This window comes from Labrus bergylta, chromosome 16 (genome assembly GCF_963930695.1).
Source record: "Labrus bergylta chromosome 16, fLabBer1.1, whole genome shotgun sequence".
Classification (NCBI taxonomy): Eukaryota; Metazoa; Chordata; class Actinopteri; order Labriformes; family Labridae; genus Labrus; species Labrus bergylta.
The window spans coordinates 7,204,565-7,228,754 of record NC_089210.1 but is presented as its reverse complement, the minus strand read 5'-3'; the positions used below and the strand labels follow the sequence as shown (position 1 = coordinate 7,228,754).

General features: G+C 39.5%; 1 protein-coding gene across 3 annotated transcripts in view; it reads right to left on the bottom strand.

Annotated features, from left to right (window-relative positions):
• The window catches only part of grapa (GRB2 related adaptor protein a), a 30,768-nt gene extending 17,184 nt beyond the window's left edge, over window positions 1-13,584 (bottom strand). Inside the window, exons 1-4 of one of the 3 annotated variants that reach the window (XM_020649580.3) lie at window positions 13,430-13,584; window positions 13,160-13,333; window positions 8,668-8,765; window positions 6,958-7,077 (exon numbers count right to left, since the gene is read on the bottom strand). In XM_020649580.3, coding sequence (XP_020505236.1) covers window positions 6,958-7,077; window positions 8,668-8,765; window positions 13,160-13,237 — 296 coding nt within the window. In that variant the 5' untranslated portion in view covers window positions 13,238-13,333; window positions 13,430-13,584. Of the gene's footprint in view, window positions 1-6,957; window positions 7,078-8,667; window positions 8,766-13,159 lie in introns of all 3 variants that reach the window. The other 2 variants (XM_029280366.2, XM_020649582.3) reach the window with 2 other exon arrangements.
• Between the last annotated feature and the right edge of the window lie 10,606 nt (window positions 13,585-24,190).

Genomic DNA, 24,190 nt, shown 5'->3' with positions numbered 1-24,190 from the left:
TTCTCTCATCCTGCCAACTCCAACCCCCCCCCCCCCCCCCTTTCTCTAATCTGCTGCTACAAACTGCTGCAGATGTCTGGATCACTTCACGCAGCCACACGACACCTCGAGTTGTCAATTGAACTCAGTAGCTGTGTGCGTGTCACAGAGTTATCAGAATGTGTGTCAGCCCATGTGCATGCTGCAAATAACAGAATACATCAGACGTAACACACATGCCGACAAGCTGTGTGTGTCGGTGTGTCGGTGTCGGTGTGTTCGAATGCTCTTATGGGTTGTCTCTCATGAGTCACAGGCTGCAGCGTAGTGGCCATGAGAGAGTGGATGTGTGTGATTTTGCCTCAGCCAAGCATGACAGGGAGTGGGTAAGTGAGGGAGAGGTTCAGCTCCTCCTGCAGCATCAATCCAGCAGCTCCATCACCAAGAAATTTAAAGTGTTTAAGTTTGTGTGTTGAGAATGATAAAAGATGTTTGGAGGCAATTTGTTCAAAGTTTTGAAAGTTTCTTTCAGACAGAAAAAAATATGGGTATGAGAGACGGTCTAATCGAGTTTCTTTGCAAGGCTGTTATCATAAAGAAAACAACTATTTAGGCTTTAACAAATACAATCGGACAAAAGCATAAATTCGACTTTTGCTTCACCTTCCTCAGTACTTGCCATCTTCAACTCTAATACTTAAACTTTTTTCACACGTTTAATCCACAAGATGAATAGAGCGGTTATGATTTCATGAGGTGAAGCATATATCCGCATATTTTAACTGCAATCAAAGAAATCCTGTAATAAATATAGATTCGAGTGGTTATATAAGAGTTTCTATGAGCTCGAGATGCCTAGAGGGATGAAAAAGTCTAATCCATTAATTAAAATCTCAACAGGCAGAGCTAACGCAATCTAGCTTTGTGTCAGAATAAGAAACCCTTAAACTAGTCTAAAGCTACAGCGCTAATTTACTGAGAAGCAAAGAGTAGCTCCCACTAATGTGTTTGAAGCACTTTTACAGCTTTCCTGTACCTTAGAGAGCTTACCATACATGACTTTTGTATTCAGAGATTAGCTAAACCTTGCTAAACCGGCTAATTCAGTAAGCTAGATGGCTGCTTAGAGAATTCTTCATTTGATATTACAGTATTTTGTAATGTAGCTTACCATACATGACTTTTGTATTCAGACTAGCTAAACCAGCTAATTCAGTAAGCTAGGTGGCTATTTAAGCATTTGTAGACATTTGACAATATTTTGTGATGTCAAACCAACATTTGAGCGTTTGATAAATTCTTGAGGGAATTTTTGCTTTTTGCATTCTTGCGAGATGAAAAGCTGTGAGAATAGAAAATGACCCCCCCCCCCCCCCCTCCTCTTCAGTGTGTGCCAATAAAGACATTAAAAGATTCAGAGTAAAATCTTCCTTTGAACCAGGTAGACGCTCACAAGCACGCAGCCTGTCAGCGTCCAAGCGTAGCAGAATTTATCTCCGCAGCTCCAAAGCCCAAATATTTATTTTACCATCAGTGTATTTTTTTGGTGGTTTGATATCGTAACACATTAAATAAAATCACGGGAGGCACAACTTTTATACCTTTGTAAGCACAAGACCGGCTGTTCCAACGTTTCTTTGTCCTAAGCTAAGCTAAGCTAAGCTAACCTACTGCTGGATGTAGCCTTAATTAATCAAGTGTGATATTCTTATCCAATTCATACCAAGAAAGTAAATAAGTACATTCCCCAAATGACTCAGAATTTATTTTGTCTGAGTGTGTGTGCTATGTTACATAGACTCAAACTAAAGTTACAGACCCTCGGGCTGCACAACAAAACGCATTCATGATTTCATGACAGACGATTGCTTTTTGTTTACTGAGGCTTTTTTTTTTTTTTTTTTTAACAAAACCACCGAGACAAGGCAAATGGTGGAGTGGGCATAGAATAAAGTAAGAAAAAAATAACTAAAACAAAAACACTGGGAAGAAAAAAGGAGGAGACTCTCTTGAGGGTTTAATCCCCACATGACCTCTGTTCTTATTTCAGCTCCACTGTCAATATGAAAAAACAAGTAAAGATAAAAACAAGGTTAGAACTTCAGCTTTTGTTCTTCAGTCGGTTTAATCCGCTTGCTTCTCGTCTCTATCTTTCTTTCTTTGTATCTTCAACCTCTCTCTTGTTTTCTGTATTTATATCTCTGTCTCTTTCAAGTCAGTCTTTCTTGACTCTCGGTCGCTGTTTCAAATAAGTGATGTATTTATATAATACTTAATGGTACATTGACCTGTGGTGTAAGCAATGATGACCAACTGCAAAATAGAACAAAGATGACCAATGCACTTTCCTTTTGCTTCAAAATGAATTAAGACTATGTAGTTTAAAAAAGTGAGCACTTCCCTTGATGTGTCCTCGTTGGCGTAATGACACATTAGAGACTAATGATAACAGATGACAAAGAAGCCACATTAAAACTCTGATTCAGCAATTGCTGCGTGAGCTTTTTGCCACTGGAAGATTGAGTCAGTACAGAAAACATTAAATTCCTTTTTCAAGTTCTTCTTGTTATTCATACTGCAAGCAGCTGAGCTCTGTTTCCCCTTAGTATAGGAAACATGGCATATTGAGTCTTTCCACATAGTCAAGAGGGGTTTTTGGCTTTTGGCTGAAAATGTTGACTTACAGTAGACACAAGCATGGCGCCTGGACAAACATGCACAAACACACTCTGCAAACACATGAACACTGCAATGGTTTACATAGTGTCACTTTGTGTAAATTACTGACTTACCTCGTTGTTTTTAATGACATGTATTTGCACACGCAGGTCAAAGACAAATTTCTGCCATTTGCATGCAAAAAAGTAATCAAAGTATTTTCTTTTCCATTCCATTCTAAACAGCTCACAAGCTAAGGAAACAAATGCAACACAACAACAACGCATATCAAGACCTGTAGGGGGCGATTGTGGAGCATTTCTATTGTATTTTTGTACCAGTTGTAGAATTTGCATTGTTTCTTATTTTGCAGCCTTTGCGGTATTTCTTAGGCATGTATGATGTGTTTGAGAGTTTCTGTGGATGGGGTCTTGGAGGAAGTGATGTAATTAATTTCTGCTTGTCCTTACCCATTGACTGGTGTTAGGAAATGGCAAGACTCTCTTAATTTTTTTAACATGAATCATTTTTGATGATCAAACCCATAATACTTCAGTGTTTACAGGATAACGGAAATGAAGCATGCTCTGCACTGCGGTATATTTTGCCCATATGAACAGCACAGGCGTTTTTAGACTACCCACAGGCCCCCAAAGTTGTTAACCGACATTAGTGTTTAGACAAACCAAACTTAATCAAACTTTAAAAGCAAATAATTTATTTTTTGTTTGTGCTTCACAACCCTCGCCTTATCACAGCGGTAAGAGCACTTTAAAATTAAACAATCATGAAGTGTTTGAGCGTGCCTGCAATTGTCTGTGTGACTAAGCTGACCACCATATTGGTAAAAAAAATGTTTCCAAGCACGTGTGGGTACAAGCTGTAGTGAAACAACTTCAGTCTGACATCCAGCAGTCAAACAGAAAGTAGTACAATAGGGCATGCTACAGACCGTATATGTCGTCGATAGTGGTTCAGGATGAAAGGTAACTCATTAAAGGTGCGAAACACCTTCAGATATTACAATGGAAATATTGTACTTCTCTGTTGTATCCAGTTGCCCCTGATTTATATGTTGGGCTTTTACTTCAGAGACTGATTTCCAATCTATCATTTGATGACTCACAATGAGAGGCGATGCATGGTGGTTACACTCGGCCGTCATTCTTATGTGTAGGTGGACGACGTCCTGATAATACAAGAGATTGCGGGAGCCTACAGTATGTACCAGGAAGTGAGGTTTTCTATTTAAGAAACAGCGAGAGTGACGTTCCTTCTCAGCCACAGGCTGAACAATAGCCCAACGGGAAAATAAAATCAGACCAGGAAAACAACACGCTGCCTGATTCTTTTTTCTAACTGGATCAACGTGCAGCAGACTGAGAAAACCTCTTCTCCTGTGGGTGAATCCGCTGCTGAGTCGAAGAGGATTGTGAAAGCCTATAGCAAAGCAAAATGGATTCCTCATCTCCCTCTATAAAAAAGTCCTTGTTGGCATCACTTTGCTCCACTTTCCAAAAATAAGCTACTAAATAACCCATCGGGACGGTTTCTCTGGCACAGACTGAAGCTAGTCCCGGGCCACGTATTCTTTCATAACTACCTTTCTAAAGTATTCTGAACATGAACTGTACTTAAAAAAAAAAATAAAAAAAAAGAAAGGCAAAGAAATCTCTTACTCTGCCAAAGAAATGCTTGACTGATTTTCAAATGAAGATTGATCGCGTTAAAAGGCCCAAGTAAGAACCAGAATTGAGGGCACTGAGGTCACGTCCTTGTTATTTTTTCTGATGGTTTAGGAACCTTTGGGACGTTTGTATTCTTCACTTCTGTATATTTTACATTGAATTACCAGTACATAGGCTAACTGCCTAATCCTCTAAAGAAAAGAAAGCCAACTTTCTTGTGAATTAAACCTTCTTTTCCTGTTTTATTTCCTGGTGGTAATACATTCTGAGAGATGCGACAAGCAAACAATGTTGAAGAGTATCATTTTGACTGTTAATGACACATTTTCTTACTACAAACGTGTTATCATGACTCTCACTGCATACTGATAGTTTCATAACAGAATGAAATTATCGTTACATTTCCTTTCAGTTGCTGGTAGCTAAACTAAAAAACTAAAAAAACAGCAAACAAAAGTTTCCTTTTTGGCTCCGTTCATGAAGGAAAAGTGGATCAAAATTTCACAGGGCTGATGTCAAAGCTGGGCCAAGCTGGGCAAGGGTTGAAGTTTTCACAGTCACTGCTGTCAGGACGTCTCCTCTGACAGGAGAGCTGTTGCCACACTCGCCCACACAGACGCACACACAAACACCTGACCCAATTTTCAAGCTGCTACAAACCGTCCAGCAACAGCAACAGCTAGAGAAGCGCCGTCATTCAGCCAAAAAAAAGAAATACCCAAAAAACCCAGGTAGAATCAAAATACGCCCTGTCTGCAAACCGGTTTTATGCATAGAACCTCCCTTTTCCTTTTTGCATCTTCATTGCCGTACTTCTGTGTTTCACGTTCTATCAAGCAGAATCACACTGGAAGGAGTGATCTTGTAACATATGAGCACGACTGTGACTTAATAGGCATGAAGCAGCAGGCCAAAAAGATAATCTGTGTGGTGATTGCACATACTGCACAAGTTTATAAAATTTTATTTTATTGTATTTTATTTACTACCTTTTGCACAATTTAGGATTTATACCTTTGCACAATTTAGAATTTATTACTGTAAATATTATTTATCTTATTTTTACCTCATTTTATTTATCTATTTTTACCTTATCTTATTTTACCTTATTTTGGTTGTATTGCACCGCGGGACGGAGACAAACAAAATTTCGATTCCACTGTATGTCTGGCATATTTTGAAATTGACAATAAAGTTGACTTTGACTTTGACTTTGACTTTTGATAGAAAAGCACAACTTTGAGTGCTATTCATTTTTTCTGACACTATTTTAATGCTTTTTGATTTGATTTATCAGTTAAAGAGATTAAAAAAAAACGTTTTATAACTTAAAAAGCTACAACAGCCATATCACTAACCCCATAGCTAACTGCTATGTCACAAATGCTATAGCCTAACCTTAGCGCTCAACCAGCTCCTAGCTAACTTCTATTTCACACAAGCTAACCTTAGCTCTCAACCAACTACAAAATAAAAGATATGGTTAGCTTACACAGTAGGCTACTGATAGCTAGCCACCTTGAAAAGCTTGTAATTTATGCCTTCCCTATCGTATTGTAACGCTGTCAAACAGAATTGTTAGACAAGACGAAGTGGAATGCTAACATTAGCTGTTGTGTAGCGGTAGCTAGATGTATCACGTGTGGCTTTAACTTAAAATTTGGCCATATCCCTCTATAGATTTCAACATCCACTGTATTTTCAGTGGCTGAACAATCAAGAAGCTTTACAATTATAGCTTTAACATTTTTTGGAGTTAAAATTAATTCTTTTTTTAAAGAAAAATTCCCCATGTGAGGCTATTAGACGACTTGCAAACAAGAACACAACAGTCCAACATTATAACCGCATTTGAGTTTATAACCCTGAGCATGACGTAAAAGGAAACGGCCCTGTGATCATTGTCTGAGCAGACACCATTTATTTCCTTTCCTGCTTCCAAAGGCTTCTTAGCCACCTTGAGAGCGATATCATGCTCAGACATTGTCTCATCCAACCACAATATCAACTTAACCCTTAAAGCCAACCCCTAGTTCCAGGTCTGACTCCGTTCTTCCCCCTCATACCCCGACCCTCCACCTCCAAGATCCTCACATCCCCTGTGGGAGCTCAACACTAAGCCTCAGCTGCATCCCCGACCGTCTCCCCAACCGTTCTGGCCCCTTCAGCAGCTCCAGATGCTGTGGTGTGCCAGACAGGATTAGCTCACATCCGGCCAAAGGGGTTGCAGATCTTTCCTCCACCCCACACCTTATCCTCTAACCCTCCTCCTCCTCTTCCTGCTCCTCTGATCGCCTGCCACCCACATAAACACATAAACAAAATTATATAAAGAATCAAACTAGGGACAAAACTGCTCCATGTGCAGGGATGTGTGTCTTATGGGATTGTGCATATGTTTACATAAGTCTGCTAATCTAATTAGATTGCATTAGATGAGATGAAATGAAACTTTAATGATCCCTGTGTAGAAAGAGGCTCGTAATTAGAGGGTACTCGGTGAACTGGAATGGAATTTAAAAAACAGAATACGTAGGTCAAAGTGATATATAGTTAATATATTAAAATAAAAAATGTCCAAAATGGATCAAATGTGCAATTTGACTTTGGGCTTGAATGACTCATCGCCTACCTGACAGACATTGAGAACTCTCCAGGGGCACTCTCGCTCTCTCGGACCAGAAAAGCCCCACACTCCCGGTGTCTGAGTCGACTTTCTGCCACGCCGCGCGATATACGCCCTGCAAACCAGCTGGAAGAAGACAAGAAAAGAAGTGTGATCACTGGTGTTACTATTTTATGGAGCTGTGTTCCTCTGGGGTCTGTGAACTTGTGAAAATAATCTGTTTGGATATATCCAACAATTTTTGATGTTTTATTATTAGTGTAAAGGATCTGAATATAAAAGCACAGATCAATGCTGACAAAAAGATAAAGGGAGGTGGAGGGGGAGAGGACAAAGAGAGTAAAATTAGCACATTGGTGGTGTTATTTTTATAAACGCTGCTAAATATAAGAACCCAAAAATTCTTGCAGTTGTCAGCTGTCAAGTGGAGGCAATAGTGACATTTTTCACACCTTTTGTCTTTTTGTTACTATTATTAGTTGGGAAGTTTGTGACATACAAAGGTAGCACTAAACAGATTCTGCTCTAATGAATGTGTGCTCTGTAGCACTTAATGACTCAGATAAGAAAACTTCAGCGTGGTTTCATATCCCACTTCCTGAAAGTCAAAGGGTCTGACTTCTGGGTTAGGGGTTTTTTATTTCATTGTTGGCAAGGTCGCTGACAAGGGTAAATACGTATGCTGTCAAAATGGTTTTCACAAGGGATACATGCTGCAAGGTCAGACTTAATGCAAAAATGTAAAACACAAAAATACTCCAAAACTAATATAAAAAGTGAATACTCTGAAACTGGCAAAACATTCAACAGTGATCTGCAGAAAGCCTAACTTTTACGTTTCCCCCAGCAAACAAAATCTGAATGACAGAGGTCGCAAGTTTGGGAACTAACAAAACACTCCACAACCTTTTCCACATAAAAAAGGTAACACATAAGTGGGCCTTCGGTTTCCTTAAGGGGGAGGAAGAACATAGCCCTTTAAAACCACCCACGACTAAATCAAAATGATAGACAGACATCAAACTTGAGTCCCAAACAAAAGATAAGTGGGAGTTGAAGTTAGCAACGTAAACTCCAGCACTACTTCGGTTACGTCTTCTATCGCACTGATACAAACAAAAGTGACAGTGACGCCAAATTGGAGGAGAAGCCGTCGCCCATTGTGACATTAGAAGCCTCAGAACTCAGTTTTGCATATGAGCAAAAACACTCACATGCACATATTCCACTAGAGAACAAGGTGGCTCCAAACAACAAGGTGCATCGTGTGTTCAATAACGATGCCTGGGCTGCTGTAATAGCCGCGTTGTTATTTTAGTATTTGTCTCAAGAAAAATAAATAAAAACCCTGCTGGTGTATGACCATCTGACGGAGATACAGGATGTACCAGCAGCTTCACGATAAACAATACACGCAGACAAACACACATGGCTGTATCATGGGTGATTACATAAGGCAGTGAGTGTGTGTGTGTGTGTGTGTGTGTGTGTGTGTGTGTGTGTGTGTCCCTTTGGGTAAGGCAGCCTTATGCCGGAGTGCAGATGTCCAGAGCGGAGCAGAAAACGCCCCCGAGCTGCACACGCTCACTGATGAGCTGTTTAGATAGACCAGTGGTGGATGTGTGAAATTTATGCATCTGCTTTACAGATGAGCTGAAGATGTACTGTACACGTGTCTGACTTTGTGTGTCTAAATGTTGCTGTGTGTGTACTCACGCGTGGGGCCTCAGGTTGATGTAGTTTTTGGGCACAAAGCCCTTCCTGTTGTGGAGCTCAGCTGTGTACCAGTTAGGATCATCCTCCATGTTGGTGATCTAGGAGTGAACAGACACACACACACACAAACAAACACACAGGAATGAAATATTGCCCATAATGATGTTTACGCAGGCTATTACTATCGGGTGAAAGGCCACCATCATTTCTCTCTCGCTTCCCCATATATCAATCTTCTCGCCTGGACTCTCTTCTTCTTCTATTATCCGCTACACTGGCTCTCATTCATCTTTGTGTGAACCCAAGCCCTCGACTCGCACAAACCTCCATGGGCAAGTTCAAAATGCCACACAAAGCCCCTCATGATTAAACACACACACACACGCACACACACGCACACACACCAAGAGCCAGAAAAGTGCTCATGTAATATTCTTCAGTCTTTCCTGCTTATCCTCTCATTTCTCTATTGGAATGTCAGTGTGATATTTTCCAGCTGCTACGTTTGATAATTTAATAAACACTAAATCATGTACATCTGAAACATATTCCGCCAGTGTAAGGACTGATGTAAGACGCTCCTGCGGTGATGTTGTCCATCTGCCAAAAAAAAAAAGTTGTCCTGCACCCTCTTCGCCTTTGGGAACTTCATTTCATGCACCATCTATTTTAATGGTTACACTGTGCACATTTGTACAAGTATATTGCAAAATGTGTCGCAGGCTATGCAAAGATTTACTGTTCAGAGTATCAATCACTGTTCAGGAACAGAGTTAAAAAAACTAACCTTCAAATAAGTTGGCAGTTTCAGAGTAATACTGAACTTTTATCTGGGTGAGAAGAAAATAATCTTAAACCAAAACCGGTTTATGGTGTGTGTGTGTGTGTGTGTGTGTGTGTGTGTGTGTGTGTGTGTGTGTGTGTGTGTGTGTGTGTACCTCTTTTATTTAAAGAGGTACACACACACCAAATCAGAGCGTTCTGAGAGAGCTGGTTTATACAGGGTCACAAACCTCCTCTGGTGCTTGATTCGTGTTACATTTTGACCAAAGCACAGCACAGATGTTTCATTTAGACCACAGGGGGACTGTTTGAAAAGGTGGGGAAAAAAAGGGTGTAATATGTCCTCTTTAAATAAAATTAAGACAAATTAGTTCTTAATCTTTTGGTTAGTTCCTTAATCACGGAAAAACAAACATCCTTGTTTTGTTGACATTGCTCCTTTGGAAATAAAACCGCCTATAATGTCAGTTGAATGATGAATAACGTCTTTCTTTTCTCATTTGGTGAACTGACGATGTGTATATTTAGCTTGTTTATCCACAGGCATCCCCACTGATTCAGCTGTGACTGACTCAGCTTCTTAACAATTACATAATGACTCTTAAATTAATAATCAGGCTCTAAGCATGAATCCAAAAGTTGGAAAATCAAGGAAAAAAACAACACTTCTGACTTCTGCACTATTCTGTTCTACTCTGCACCTTGACGCATCTGATAAAAAAAAAGTGACAATAACACCGAGAAGACACAAAGAAAAAGAAGCTCTTTTCAAGAGGGAAGTTTTTCCCCTAACTACTCCAAAAATATTTCATTCATCGTATTATTTCCCAACAACAAAAGACTGGAATGAATTAAACAGCTCAGGAGATTGCAGATTGTGAGATCGTGTACCCAAAAATACACTACAAAAATATTCGCCTTCTCATTTCAGCTGCCACCGGGGACGGAGGACTCTGTCACACAACCCAAATCCAAGATGAATCCAAAACCGTCACATTAGTGTTTGTGTTTGGGGAACAAAAGACGTGTGTGTTTCCCCCACTCCCGTTTCAGAGTCCCTTGTGTCAGAATTGGCCGTGTTGTCTAACAGCTTTACACAGAATGTCAGAAGCTTTTTTTTTTAAAAACTATGAAGCTGTGTTTATCGCTTCACTATGAGTCTACTACTACCTAGCCTTATTGATGCTTTTCCAAATGGCTACAGCACAACAGGAACAAAGAAATAAACCAAATATCCCAGAATAAAAAGCCATCTACTTCGATGCACAACAGCATCAAGAGGTAAAAAGAATAAAATAGAAGCACCTGAGCTAGAAAAAAAAAACTGACACTAAGTTAGCAGCAGCATCGGAGCAAAAGGAAAATATCTGACAGAAAATGTAGACTCTTAAAATGATGGACATTTTGCATGATGCCGTAAGAGTTGTGATGACTATGTAAGGCGCAGGCCATCTGGTGCTGCAAGCAGAAGTGAACACATTTCAAAAATTATTTAAAGTACTGTTTAGACCAAAGTCTGGACAAGAGCTGTTTAGCTGAGACAACACAGCAGTTGATCCCAGTGGGAGGGGAAGACAAAGCGTTGCATAAGCTGAACAGTATTCGCAAATGTGGCCATAAAGCATGAGATTACTTAGATACTCGAGCTAATCATCAACATACAGTAAGTCCATTACTTTGTGGTAACTTAGCCACAGGAGGTGTTTTTTGTTTTTGTTTTATTAACAGGTGGATTAAAAGGACCAAAAAGCTCTCAAATCCCAATTCCAAAAGTGATACTCACACTATAAAATATTGCAGAGGAAATGGAATCACGTTTATTTATTATCATAATGTCCTGACAGCAGCAAAAGTAAATGGCACCTCATTCTGTCTGCGTCACACACTGACACTCTGCTCCAGATAAATGTCTTTACAGACAGCAGAAGTGAGAAGCTGCTTTGTTCATGTGTTGTATAATAGTGGAACAGAGTTGTCTGAGGTGAATAATAAACCAGCTTACAGGCCAAATTAAAGGTAAAAATCCACCCTCAGACGTTAATATGGCCTTAGACTTATTCAAATGTCACAGGTCAGTTTATGATGAGCTCTTACCCTCAACCTGACCCTCCTTCATTACCTGATTCAACAGTTTCCAGAATGCCTTTCTAAAAGCACAAAGAGAAAAAAGGTTCAAAGTAGTGTGTTGTAGCAGCCAGAGCCGTATGAAAATGAAAGCAATAAATGGTTTCAGTTCAGGAAAACAAGGATACAGCAGCCCTTCACATAAAAAGTTATTTTGCAGTAGCCTAGGTCTCTGAACTAATGAAGCAAAACGGAGTGACATTATTGATTTCACTGTCTTCTGCCATGAGTTTCTCTGTGCACTGTTTTAACATTACAGTGCATTATTGTACGTTGAGCGAGAGCGAGGCTGTATCTCTTCATGTCTGAGGTTTACTGCTCATTTTCTTCAGTACAATTTTCTGCTACAACAACCTCCAGCTGTGCAAGAAGCAAGTTTCTTCATACTTCATTTGTCCTGTTAGCAAAAAAAAAAAAAAGCTGATAAAATGTTTATCATCCTATATAGACTACATTCAAGAAACTGTTAACCATTGGGAAAAATACGCTTTAGCATCTTTTTGCCAAGTCATGTGGCTAAATAGTATGCTGTAGCAGGCAGATGGTTAAACTCAAATGTGGGGGGGGGACTGATAACCATCAGTTTCTATGTGTCATTGTGCGATGTTAATTGATTATATGAACACACAAAAATTTGGAGTACGAGTTGAAAAATCCTGGATGTTATTTGTCCAAGTCAAGAAGTAGCCTAAGTAACTAAGTTTTACACACGTTAGGGTTCCTAAACAAATCGGGCCATTACATGGTAACAAGTGAATTTAACTTGTGCTGGTATGTGACATTTGTCCCCCCCTGTTTTAAGTCTTGTGCTAGCTGTTAGCTGCCCACTGCTCACTGGCATATGAATTGTATTGTTTAATCTTTTAAACATCCTAAAAGGGAAACAAGTGTTTTCCACAAAATGTCAATAATTAATTTCTTAACCAATTTTGTGTCAATTTTACATTAGCAAGTGGCTTTTTTTCAAGTGACAATATGTTGGAGTTGTTAGCTTTGGACATAGCCAGGCTAGCTGCTTTACTGTAATTCTTTATGTTAAGCTTGGGCAAGCTGGTCGCTGCCACCTGGTACATAATCAGCATACACACATGTATGTGGTATCAATCTTCATATTAGTACAAAATATATATATATGTATTTTTAAAAACTGTTCCTTAAAGTATCTGTATTCTACAACGTAAAATTAGAGAAAAACAGCTTTGGAGCTTTAGCTTTGTTTGCTTAAAAGAAGACATTCCTGTGCAGACAATTACTTTCTCAATCAAGACAAATGTCTTTACATTTCTATTATTCAGAAGTCTGAGCTGTCCATAGAAATGTTTCCTACACTGCTCCTTCTATATAGTCAGCAACAGCCAGGAACACGTTCAAACAGAATGTCAAGAGCTGAAGCACAAAAGTTAAAATTGTCATAATTATCACAGAGGAGGCCAAGCGAGAAGTACGGTTCCATGAGTGAGAGGCACACACTGTAGATAGACTATAGATGTATAAATAGAGACGTATAGCTTATAGATAGATAGATAGCTGTATAGAGATAGATAGATAAATAGATAGAAAACATTGGAGTACATATTTGTCTTACCTTGAGCATTTCTCCCTTGTTGAAACTGAGTTCATCGCCCTCTGTGGCACGAAACGTATAAAGTGCCACTGCTTCCATGCCGAAACCTCCAACACACGCTCACTCACACACACACACACGCACACACACACATACACTCTGGGACCCCCAATAATGCCCCAAGAAACAGGGGGCCTGGGGGGACAAGAAGAGGAAGAAATGTAAAAAAAAAAAAAAGAAAAACCCAAAAGAATCAGGTAAAGTGGCAGAATGAAATAAAAAATTACAGACAGGCGAGAAGAAGAGGATCAGGAGAGGAGAGGTCTCGTCTGTCTGCTGAGTCTGAGAGCGCACGAGAGAGTCAGAGCAGAGGATGAGAAAGAGAGAGCGAGAGAGAGAGAGAGAGAGAGCGCTCAGCGAGGGGAAAAACACGACTGGCTGCTGCTCAGCAACACACTACCATAGCTCAGATTGAGAGAGAGAGAGAGAGAGAGAGAGAGAGAGAGAGAGAGAGAGAGAGAGAGAGAGAGTGAGTAGAGGCTGAGGAGTGGGAGGCACTTCCTGTGTATATATTTGTCTCACAAAGTTTGTGTGGCTTCTGTGGTGTCTGTTTTGTCCTAATGTGTTTCTTCAATCATTTGCACGTGTGTGTGTGTGTGTGTGTGTGTGTGTGTGTGTGTGTGTGTGTGTGTGTGTGTGTGTGTGCGTGTGTGGTTTATATTTCTGAAAATTCTTTGCACCAGCTTCAGTTTCCACTGTCATAGTCCAGTATGAGTTCATGTTTCCTGTCCATCTAACATCACTTAAAGCTTCTTGTGGTTGTTTATATTGCATGTAGCGAGATCATATATTTCCATTGTCTCCATTTGTTGCGCCAGCAGTAACATCAACGGCCTGATACCCTTTGTTATACGGCCATTATCCTCTTTCCTTTCATGTGTATGCATTTTAAACGGCATTATTTTCTAGTAGTTTTTGTTGAAGTCAAGATTTAAATGCATCAACGTAGTATCGGGCAGCAAGTAATCCCATGTTACTTAGCATGCAGAGCAGGTCAGGACAGAAGTTTTTTTCTGATAAATAGTGTCCTTTTACCAGGCAGAAACCTCAAGGCGCATCAGTATTATTGTTGGCTGAAAGTGGAGGAGTGCACATCCAGAAAGAAAGACATGGAAACACAAACAGACAGGGCAATGTACAGCACACAAAAAACAAAAAATGCAGCCTTTCCTGACATATGGTATGGTATGGTATGGTAAGGTATGGTATGGTATGATATGGTATGGTATGGTATGGTATGATATGGTATGGTATGGTATGGTATGGTATGATATGGTATGGTATGATATGGTATGGTATGGTATGGTATGGTATGGTATGGTATGGTATGGTATGGTATGGTATGGTAAGGTATGATATGGTATGGTATGGTATGGTATGGTATGGTATGATATGGTATGGTATGATATGGTATGGTATGGTATGATATGGTATGGTATGGTATGGTATGATATGGTATGATGTGGTATGGTATGGTATGGTATGGTATGGTATGATATGGTATGATATGATATGATATGATGGTATGGTATGGTATGATATGGTATGGTATGGTATGGTTTGGTATGGTATGGTATGATATGGTATGTAAGGTATGATATGTTATGGTATGGTATGATATGGTATGGTATGGTATGGTATGGTATGATATGGTATGGTATGGTGTGGTATGATATGGTATGGTATGGTATGGTTTGGTATGGTATGGTATGATATGGTATGTAAGGTATGATATGTTATGGTATGGTATGATATGGTATGGTATGGTATGGTATGGTATGATATGGTATGGTATGGTATGGTTTGGTATGGTATGGTATGGTATGGTATGATATGGTATGGTATGGTATGGTATGGTTTGGTATGGTATGGTATGATATGGTATGTAAGGTATGATATGGTATGGTATGGTAAGGTATGGTATGGTATGATATGGTATGGTATGGTATGGTATGGTATGGTATGATATGGTATGGTATGGTATGGTTTGGTATGGTATGGTATGATATGGTATGTAAGGTATGATATGGTATGGTATGGTAAGGTATGGTATGGTATGGTATGGTATGATGTGGTATGGTATGGTTTGGTATGGTATGGTATGATATGGTATGTAAGGTATGATATGGTATGGTATGGTAAGGTATGGTATGGTATGATATGATATGGTATGGTATGGTATGGTTTGGTATGGTATGGTATGATATGGTATGTAAGGTATGATATGGTATGGTATGGTAAGGTATGGTATGGTATGATATGGTATGGTATGGTATGATATGGTATGGTATGGTATGGTATGGTATGGTATGATATGGTATGGTATGGTATGGTATGGTTTGGTATGGTATGGTATGATATGGTATGTAAGGTATGATATGGTATGGTATGGTAAGGTATGGTATGGTATGGTATGGTATGGTATGATGTGGTATGGTAAGGTATGGTATGGTATGATGTGGTATGGTATGGTATGATATGGTATGGTATGATGTGGTATGGTAAGGTATGGTATGATATGATATGGTATGGTATGATGTGGTATGGTATGGTATGGTATGATATGATATGGTATGGTATGATATGGTATGGTAAGGTATGGTATGGTATGGTATGATATGGTATGGTATGGTATGGTATGGTTTGGTATGGTATGGTATGATATGGTATGTAAGGTATGATATGGTATGGTATGGTATGGTATGGTAAGGTATGGTATGGTATGGTATGGTATGATGTGGTATGATATGGTATGGTATGGTATGGTATGATGTGGTATGGTAAGGTATGGTATGGTATGGTATGATGTGGTATGGTATGGTATGGTATGGTATGGTATGGTATGGTATGGTATGGTATGGTATGGTATGGTATTGTTTGGTATGGTATGGTATGGTATGGTATGATATGGTATGTAAGGTATGATATGGTATGTAAGGTATGATATGGTATGTAAGGTATGGTATGGTATGATGTGGTATGGTATGGTATGGTATGGTATGGTATGGTATGGTATGGTATGGTATGGTATGGTATGGTATTGATATTGATATGGAAATGTGGGGACATTTCAGGGGTTTTGTGCATTAACGAAAAGGGCTTTATGGTAACAACTATGAAATATGTCCTTTATTAGTAATAACAATTATAATATTTTCAATACAAGTATTACTGAAGCAAGTCTGCAAGAAAGATCCACAGGAACCCGTGAAAACAGAAACCAGATATAAAGATAGAAAGTTTGTAACGTGCATGATTACACTTGGAAAAAAATGAAATAGAAGAGGGGACATCCAGTCACCATCAAGCTTTGAGTTTGTTCATGACATTTTACCAAAACTGTGGCTGTGACCCTGACAGAAACAGTGGGTGGGCAGATTATGGGCAGTAGAAAAAGTTTACAGTAATGTATTTGAATTGCTGGAAGGACACACACAGAATCAAAGAAAATCTCATGGAAACACATGGTAGGTGTGCTAGAAGCTAGGTGTGATTTATGGTTTCTCACTTTGAGGCAGAATTCAACCAAACAGTACATGTGAACATGAGTGTGAAATGATGTGTGTTTGTGACACACTGAGGCGAATGAGTGGTTAAATGGTGCTATCATTGGGTTTATTGTTAACTGTGTCTCATTGCACGTTGTTCCCTCCATTTAGACAAACTTACAACAGTGCTGAGGGAGCGTCACATGTAAGTCCCATTCATTGTTCTGGCCTGAGGGTGTACACTGTACCTCGGGCAAATACTTAACTAAATCGAGCATAGTTGTTAAAAAGCATCCTCTTCAAAAATGTAACAGCCAAACCGATTTTTTTTTTTTTTTTTTTAAGAGAAATGTGAAGCAATTTGAGAAAAAGGGGGGTTGACACAAACTCAATTCGCAAAATGTCCTTGGAGGCCTTTAAACCAAAACCACCCAGCCAGTTTTATAATATTCTTCACCAAAATCCAGTGTCAATGTGTGATACCTACAGGCCTGGAGGACTGGATAGGGTAAACATGCGTCCCTATTTGACCGGGTCCGTCCTGTCTTTAAGCTCTGTGTCCTTAGTCCCCGCAAATATTTATAAAACATTAAAATGTCCTAGTTTTGAACAGTCCCAGTCCCGGTTTTAACCCATTGAAATACCAAAACAATACACTATGCTCGCAACACCGATTTGTCCGTACATATGTCAATCAATTCTGTTGCTTAGGCTTTCTCTAATTAACCAATAGATAAACATTGCTAATGCTTCATGAATCAAAGATCATTACTGACTTGTCTGTACCTGCGTCAATCAATCTGCGAGTTGTGGCTGATGCTAAGATAGCCTAGCTTATCATACTAACAGGACCTGCTGCGTAACAACCAGCTAATGGCTAGGCTAGCTCTAGGTTTGAAAATATGGTCGCCCTACTGGAGGACTCTTCTGTTTCGATGATCGGATATGTAGTGTTTGGTTCTCTCTTTTTTTTTTTTTTACTTTACATAACATTTATTTGCAGGGCTCATACTAGTAAGCATTTGTTTTTGCTTTCTGCAGACATTGGCAGCGTGTTCTCTGTTTAAGCATTTTTAACGGTCAACTGTAAGTCAAGGTTGTTTAGGGGGGGAAACTAAATAAATCATGTCCTAAAATGTTTCAGTTATCGTTGTGTTTTTACAAACGCAACACAGCCTCTCCACTCCATAACCTTTTACTGAATATGACATGCCTTATGAAAGAACATGGCCATAGCATTCATCAAAATTCAGACCGTTCAGTGGAACTCCTGTTCACACCCCAATCCCTTTTTTTTTTTTTTTTTAACCATAAATCAGATCAGAGCAGAAAAAAACTAACTTCAGCTCTTATTTATGACATCTAAATTCTCCAAACTGCTCAAAGAGGCAGCAATCTGTCAAGGAATACAAAAACACTCGCCCTCTCGTCTTGTCAAAATATATCTTTAGAAGCGCTGCAGCTGTCGCTTTCCATCCAGGATCCTGAGTTATGTGTTTTGATGTATTCGTCTTGAAATCATCCTGCAGAACGTTATTACTGATTTAAACCTTTGCTAGCTGAGAGAGAAAAGGTGGGTGGGGGGTGGGGGGGGAAATGAGCATGACTAAATACTGTAGAACAAATCAAAGCAGGAAAAGCGGTTTCAACAGCACAACCTGTCCAGGAAATCCCCGGTCAGCTGGTCACTTGACTCAGCCATGAGAAGCGAGACGGGGGCTTGCGGGAGGAAGAGAGGAGGGCTGGATGTGTGCTGATGGAAGAACAGAAGAGGAAGAGAAGGAGAGGAAGTGGAACTGCCTTTCAGCACACGGGCCAAACATTTAATGTCCTTTACTTTTCACCACTTTGGAGTAATTTAAAGTAAAGTTCCTATACACAAGGATAATGTAATAAACACATAACATGTTGTGTTTTCACTTATAAATGCTTAATCATAAATGTAAAATAAGCACCTGAGGAGAATAAGAGATCATGAAAATCTCTGCAGAAAGGCATTCACCAACTTGTGAAGCTTAATGACTTCACTTATATATGCAGATTTGTGCTAACTGGTTGTATCTGCTGGTTTTCTTTACAGCACATCTGAGTCGTCCGTGCCATCCATGCTAACAGTGTGGGCGATACTTTCCTTCTTTCTTTGGGTCTTCTTTTTGTTAAGTTGTATTTTCTGTAGGTGGTTTTGTTCTTTGTCTGCACAGCAGCGATGGTGCTCACCGTACATACCCTTTCCTTCTGTCGAACTCACCCAGCCGGTGCGCTTGCATCACATCCTGTGTCCATTTTTGGCAACAGACAGCAAAGGATGTTGCTGAAAGTTTTATTTTGATTTTTGAAGTTGATGCTTGGTTACTTACCAAGAACTTTTTTTCGTTTTTAATTGAAGTCTCGTTTTCTACATTTACAAAATTCAGCGGGTTTAAGTCGTGGTGCATATGTGTCACACCCAACACAAGTCACATCTAGAATGCAAGCTTTTCTGCCTGAGTGAAGCCAACATTTCATGCTGTCAGAGGCACTGATGCAGAGAGCATGAAATAGTTGGGGAGCAAGTTTGTGTGTGTGAGTGTGTGTGCTAGTGTGTGCGAGAATGTTAGCGGAAGCAAGAGTGGGCTACAACGGAAAAAAGGCAGGTGGGCACAAAGACTTGAAACTTCCTCTCATAGAAATTTACAACACAGCCTTTCACCATCTGTTTACTCTGACGGCCCACCTTCTCATTAGTCTGTTCTCCATGCTGTCCTTTGTTTTTGTGTTGCCGTACTTCCAATAATGTCTGTCATCTCTGTCCGCTGATTCTTCCCCCCCCCCTCCCTTTCTGTGTATGACACATTTTCTCTCGTTGTCTATCACTGCCTTTTCTCTCTCTTTCTCTTTTTGTAAGGAATTTAACTTTTGAAACATCCACAGCTGCTCTTCCTCTCTACTCTCATATATTTACAAAACAATGGAAAAGACAATTATACGCACAAGGGGATATAAGATCAGTGATTTTCTAAAATAAGCCGTTGTAAACCAGTTTATATGAACTCAGAAACGTTGTCCTTTAGCATTGTTTTTTGTTTTTAATTTAAATTTTGAGAGATATTAAATCAGTGGCTCGGCTACATAAGGACTATAAAAGCAGGGGTCATTCATTTCAAGGTATTAAGAACTGATGCAAAACCTGTATAAAATGTTTAAAGTGGCAGGCTCACTTCTGTTTCCCCCCTTAAAAACATATTCTGCACTTATTAAAATAACTTTACACAGCCTTTGTTAATCTGACATTTTAGTATTTTGTTTGTTTTGAGGAATTAATAATTGTTTTGGCATCAGATAATCTACAGCAGCCTAAGAGGGCAACAAAAATGTACAATGTACGCACAACATTTTTAATGAATTTACAAAAAGGCCGGCTGTGTTAGAATCATTACATGGCGTCTTGTAGCTGAGTAAAATAAAGACGGTGTATTATTAATGTTTCCTCTGTAACTGTTGGCTCTAATTATATCAGTTATGAGTTGTGTGCAAACAGAGCAGCAGACTTCTCCCTAGTGTCCCTGAATTATAGATTTCAAAATGCAATTTTTGTCTGTTGTTCCAGAATCACTTTCAAGAACAGGAATGTTTGTGGTTATTAAAAGGTTCGAGTAAAACGCACAGATATGATGAGCTCATCGGGTTGGCTTCGTGGGCTTTAAAGTAAAAGAATGTAAACTTTAAAACTTCATCAGGTACTTTTCCATCAGCATCCTGAGCAGAACACCAAAGGATTTAGCTACAAGCCTGCAGGAGTGGTAGATATGAATCATGATTTCTGTCTTTTTCTGTAGTCCTGTTGATTTCAGCTCATCCAGACAGGCAGGGGCTCTTCTAGTCAACAGGCAAGGGAGGCAACCACTTGGGGCCTGAGGTCAGTAGCCCCCCCCCCCCCCCCCCCCCCCCCAGGTCTTACAGAGTTTATGTGGGACCCCACATTTGACGCACTAGGTCACTCCAGACACTGGCATTAGAACAGCAAACAATAGCCCAAACACCATCATATTATTTTTGTAATTTATTGTAAGAAACTACTTTTTTTACATACTGTATTTTCAAATGAATGGGTGAAATATCCATTTTCTAATTTTATATGTTTTTGGAAGGAATCTCGCGACACCCCCCTAACAGTGTGAACCACTGGTTTAGACCACACCAGTGGCTCCGAGGTTTTTAATGACAGTAGGAAACCCTCCTAAGGTGGCCCCATCTGACAGCACTCACTCTTGTTCCATTATTGTTGTTTAAACTTGAGTTTTAAAAGAATGCTAATGTATGAAATCTGTAAAAACTTTCTAGTAAATGCTGACATTTCGTTATTTTTTTGTTGGCGTCATGTTTATGACATAATGGTGATGGATGCTATAGTTGGAGGGGCCCCCACTGGGAATTCTTGCCTTGGTCCCCAACAGACTCTAGAATCACCTCTGCATCTAGAGAACCACATGCTCCTCTGCAGACTAAAGGCTGAAAGCCAGCCGGTCCTTCCCTCTCTTTTTTAACCATCACATAACGTTTTGAGCTACTATCAGGCTTCTCCGTACATCTGTAAGTTTCCTTGTGTGAATCTCTTTTTTTTGTTCACACATTGCTCGAATATATTCAAATGAGTGTGACTCACATGTGCTGCTGCCTTTGTAAATCTGATTCACTGAAGAGGGTGCCAGATTCGCTGGTGGGTGACAACCGTTATATAATTTGAATAGAAATTTGTGATAAGGATTGCACATTTTGAGCACCACCAGATGAATTTATTCAAGGGATGGTGTGTTCTCAAAGGCTTCTATTTTTTTGACCATATTGTCCCCCCCCCCCCTATCTTTACAAAAATGTGTAGAGAAAGCATCCAAACATTTTCTGCACAGTAAAGGATCGCATTTTTTTTAGGGCACTGGTGGTCTAGTGGTTAGTTCACGAGACTAATGTCCTCAAAGCATGCGGCCTGGGTTCAGACCTGTGGCTTCATTGCATGTCATTCTCCTGTCTCTCTCTCTCACCACAGTTTCCAACTCTAACCCCTGTAATTCCTCTCCAAAAATCTTTAAAATTAAAACAAGTTTTTTCTCTTAGATTCCAAGACCTTTGGAATCCCAGAATTTTTTCCACAACCACCCCATGTGTTTTTTTTTAGAATCTGTAAATAAGAAGTTTCTGTAAAATCGTGAATGAGTTACACCATGAAAACAACCGCCAAACAACTGAAAAAGGCTGCCATGTGAATATGTTGAATAAAGAGCAGGTTGCTTCCGTCCATGAGAGTCTGGTGTATTTGTGTTTGGCAGAATATGTTATACAGTGAGTCGTTAATATGAATTATTAACACGTAAACCTAGGAGGATAGTGATTATTGTTGATATGTTCCAATGCAAATGAGACCACCTGGTGTATTATTGCTGCCAAACTCATTGATGGTGTGCAGTAGGACCAGGATTAACCCTGTCTGTTTATTACACCTTAGGGGTTACAGAGAAGCTAACAGCCCCAACAGTCTCTGATAGAGTACAAGCAGTGTGAGTCAGGTCAATGAAGGCGAGCAGGAAGTGGTGCTTAATGATAATTAACTCTAATGACTCTCTAAATCAAGGTTCACTCACTAATGCTACTCACATATTAAAGGACATGACTGCAGGGGCTCAGTTTGAATGACTACTGGTGACAATAAAACCGTATCGTCACAATGAATACAAAATAGAACTCTTCTGACATCTAGTGGTGGAACGTAAAACTGCAGGGGAAGATGACGGTCTGAAGAAGGCGTCTACAAATTGGACAATTTTCCTATCTTTTCATTTGAATCTTTCACTGAACTTGTGAAATAATTTGCCTGAAATGAAAAAGGTGCAGTCCAGGTTTCCCCAGTGTTCACAGTAGAAACAGTGTGCAGTGTAGTTAAATAAACCCGCATTTTGTTTGTAATCCTCTTCTGGATCATATCAGAGCTAAATATGGTCTTTTCTAGCTTGTTGCCGGAGTTTGCAAATGTGGAAACTTTTACAGAAAATCAGCAGATTCCTTAAGGCCGCCAACTTAATATATATTGGAAAAAACATGATCCTCCTGTGAATTTTAATAAGATTATGCGTCCACATTTTATGGTCATGTAAATATTGTTATGCTCATCATCTGACCTCATATGCACACTGCTTCATGTAAACACTGTAAAACTACATTCATCTTTTGAATCATCCCATCTGTTACCTAATGTATGTGTTTATTTTATCTTTTGCACTACTCACTACTGCACTATCATCTTAATCAGGCTTGTAAATATGTTGTTTTATTGTTTCATGTTGGATGTTATTAGTATATAGAGAGCACAGCTTATTAAAGTCAAATTCCTTGAATATATAATAAGAATATGGCCAATAAAGCTGATTCTGATTCATTATTGAAAAGGCTGAAAATGTGGGTCACTGAATAACAGCAAAATATTGATCCATTTTTTCAAAGTTTATGACACATGATGTGAAGTGATTACATTATTCCCCCCGAATGTCCACTCTCTTTCGTCTAAAGCAGGGAAAGTGTTGTGGCTGAAAAGAGAAAGATTTTTATCAAACAGGACCTTTAAATCAAGCTCTCTCTCTCTCTCTCTCTCTCTCTCTCTCTCTCTCTCTCTCTCTCTCTCTCTCTCTCACTCTAAATCAGCTTGGCATTCATGGCTTATCCCTTTCCCTCCAAAAACAACGCCGAGTGAGTGAAGCTCAGCTGAGACAAAGACCAAAATAAAATGTCACAGCACACAAGCAGGTAAAGCACATTAACAGTAAGCCCAAAGTAAAGTTTCCAAACAACACATTTGCCATCTGCATCCTGGGAACTTTTCTGTCTGCGCTGACAGAGAACACTGTGGCATCGCATCCCTACTTCTATTTTTAAGCACAGTGCTCACCATGCAAACATTTAAAAGGCTATTCATAGCTTGTCGTATTATTTTTCGAGTCTATTCTTAGAACATGATCTGAATAAATGGCGGTGTGCTATACGTGTGTGGCTGGTCTAAGTTCCTGTTTCCTTCCCTCTTTAAAGCCCTGCTTGATGAGATGAGCCGGTTAGACTCTGACAATGGAAAAGTGGTGGAATGTTGTCCTACAATGTTTTGTGGCTTGTTCTGACACACCTGTAATACACACACGCACAAAACAGGCTATACTCCTTGCCATTGGCAAATCATGACATGCTCAAGGTTGTGTAATAGCCTTCATATTTCAGTCCAACTTTTTCTCAAAAGAGAGAAAAATACTCAAGTTTCTTCCTGAAACAATAACTTACCAGAGAGGTCATCAAAAAGGAAAAGAGATAGGAGCCGTGTTTTGAATTAAAATCTTTATCCTTGGTGTTTACATTTCAATCAGGCATAAGTTTTGGTGTGTTTCCACCCAAGAGAAAAGGGTCTAATCAAGACTCACTGAAAACACACTGATTCGAAAAGTAAGCCAAGAACCACTTTGACCGTCTAGATGTGTTGCCACACCGAGCTAAA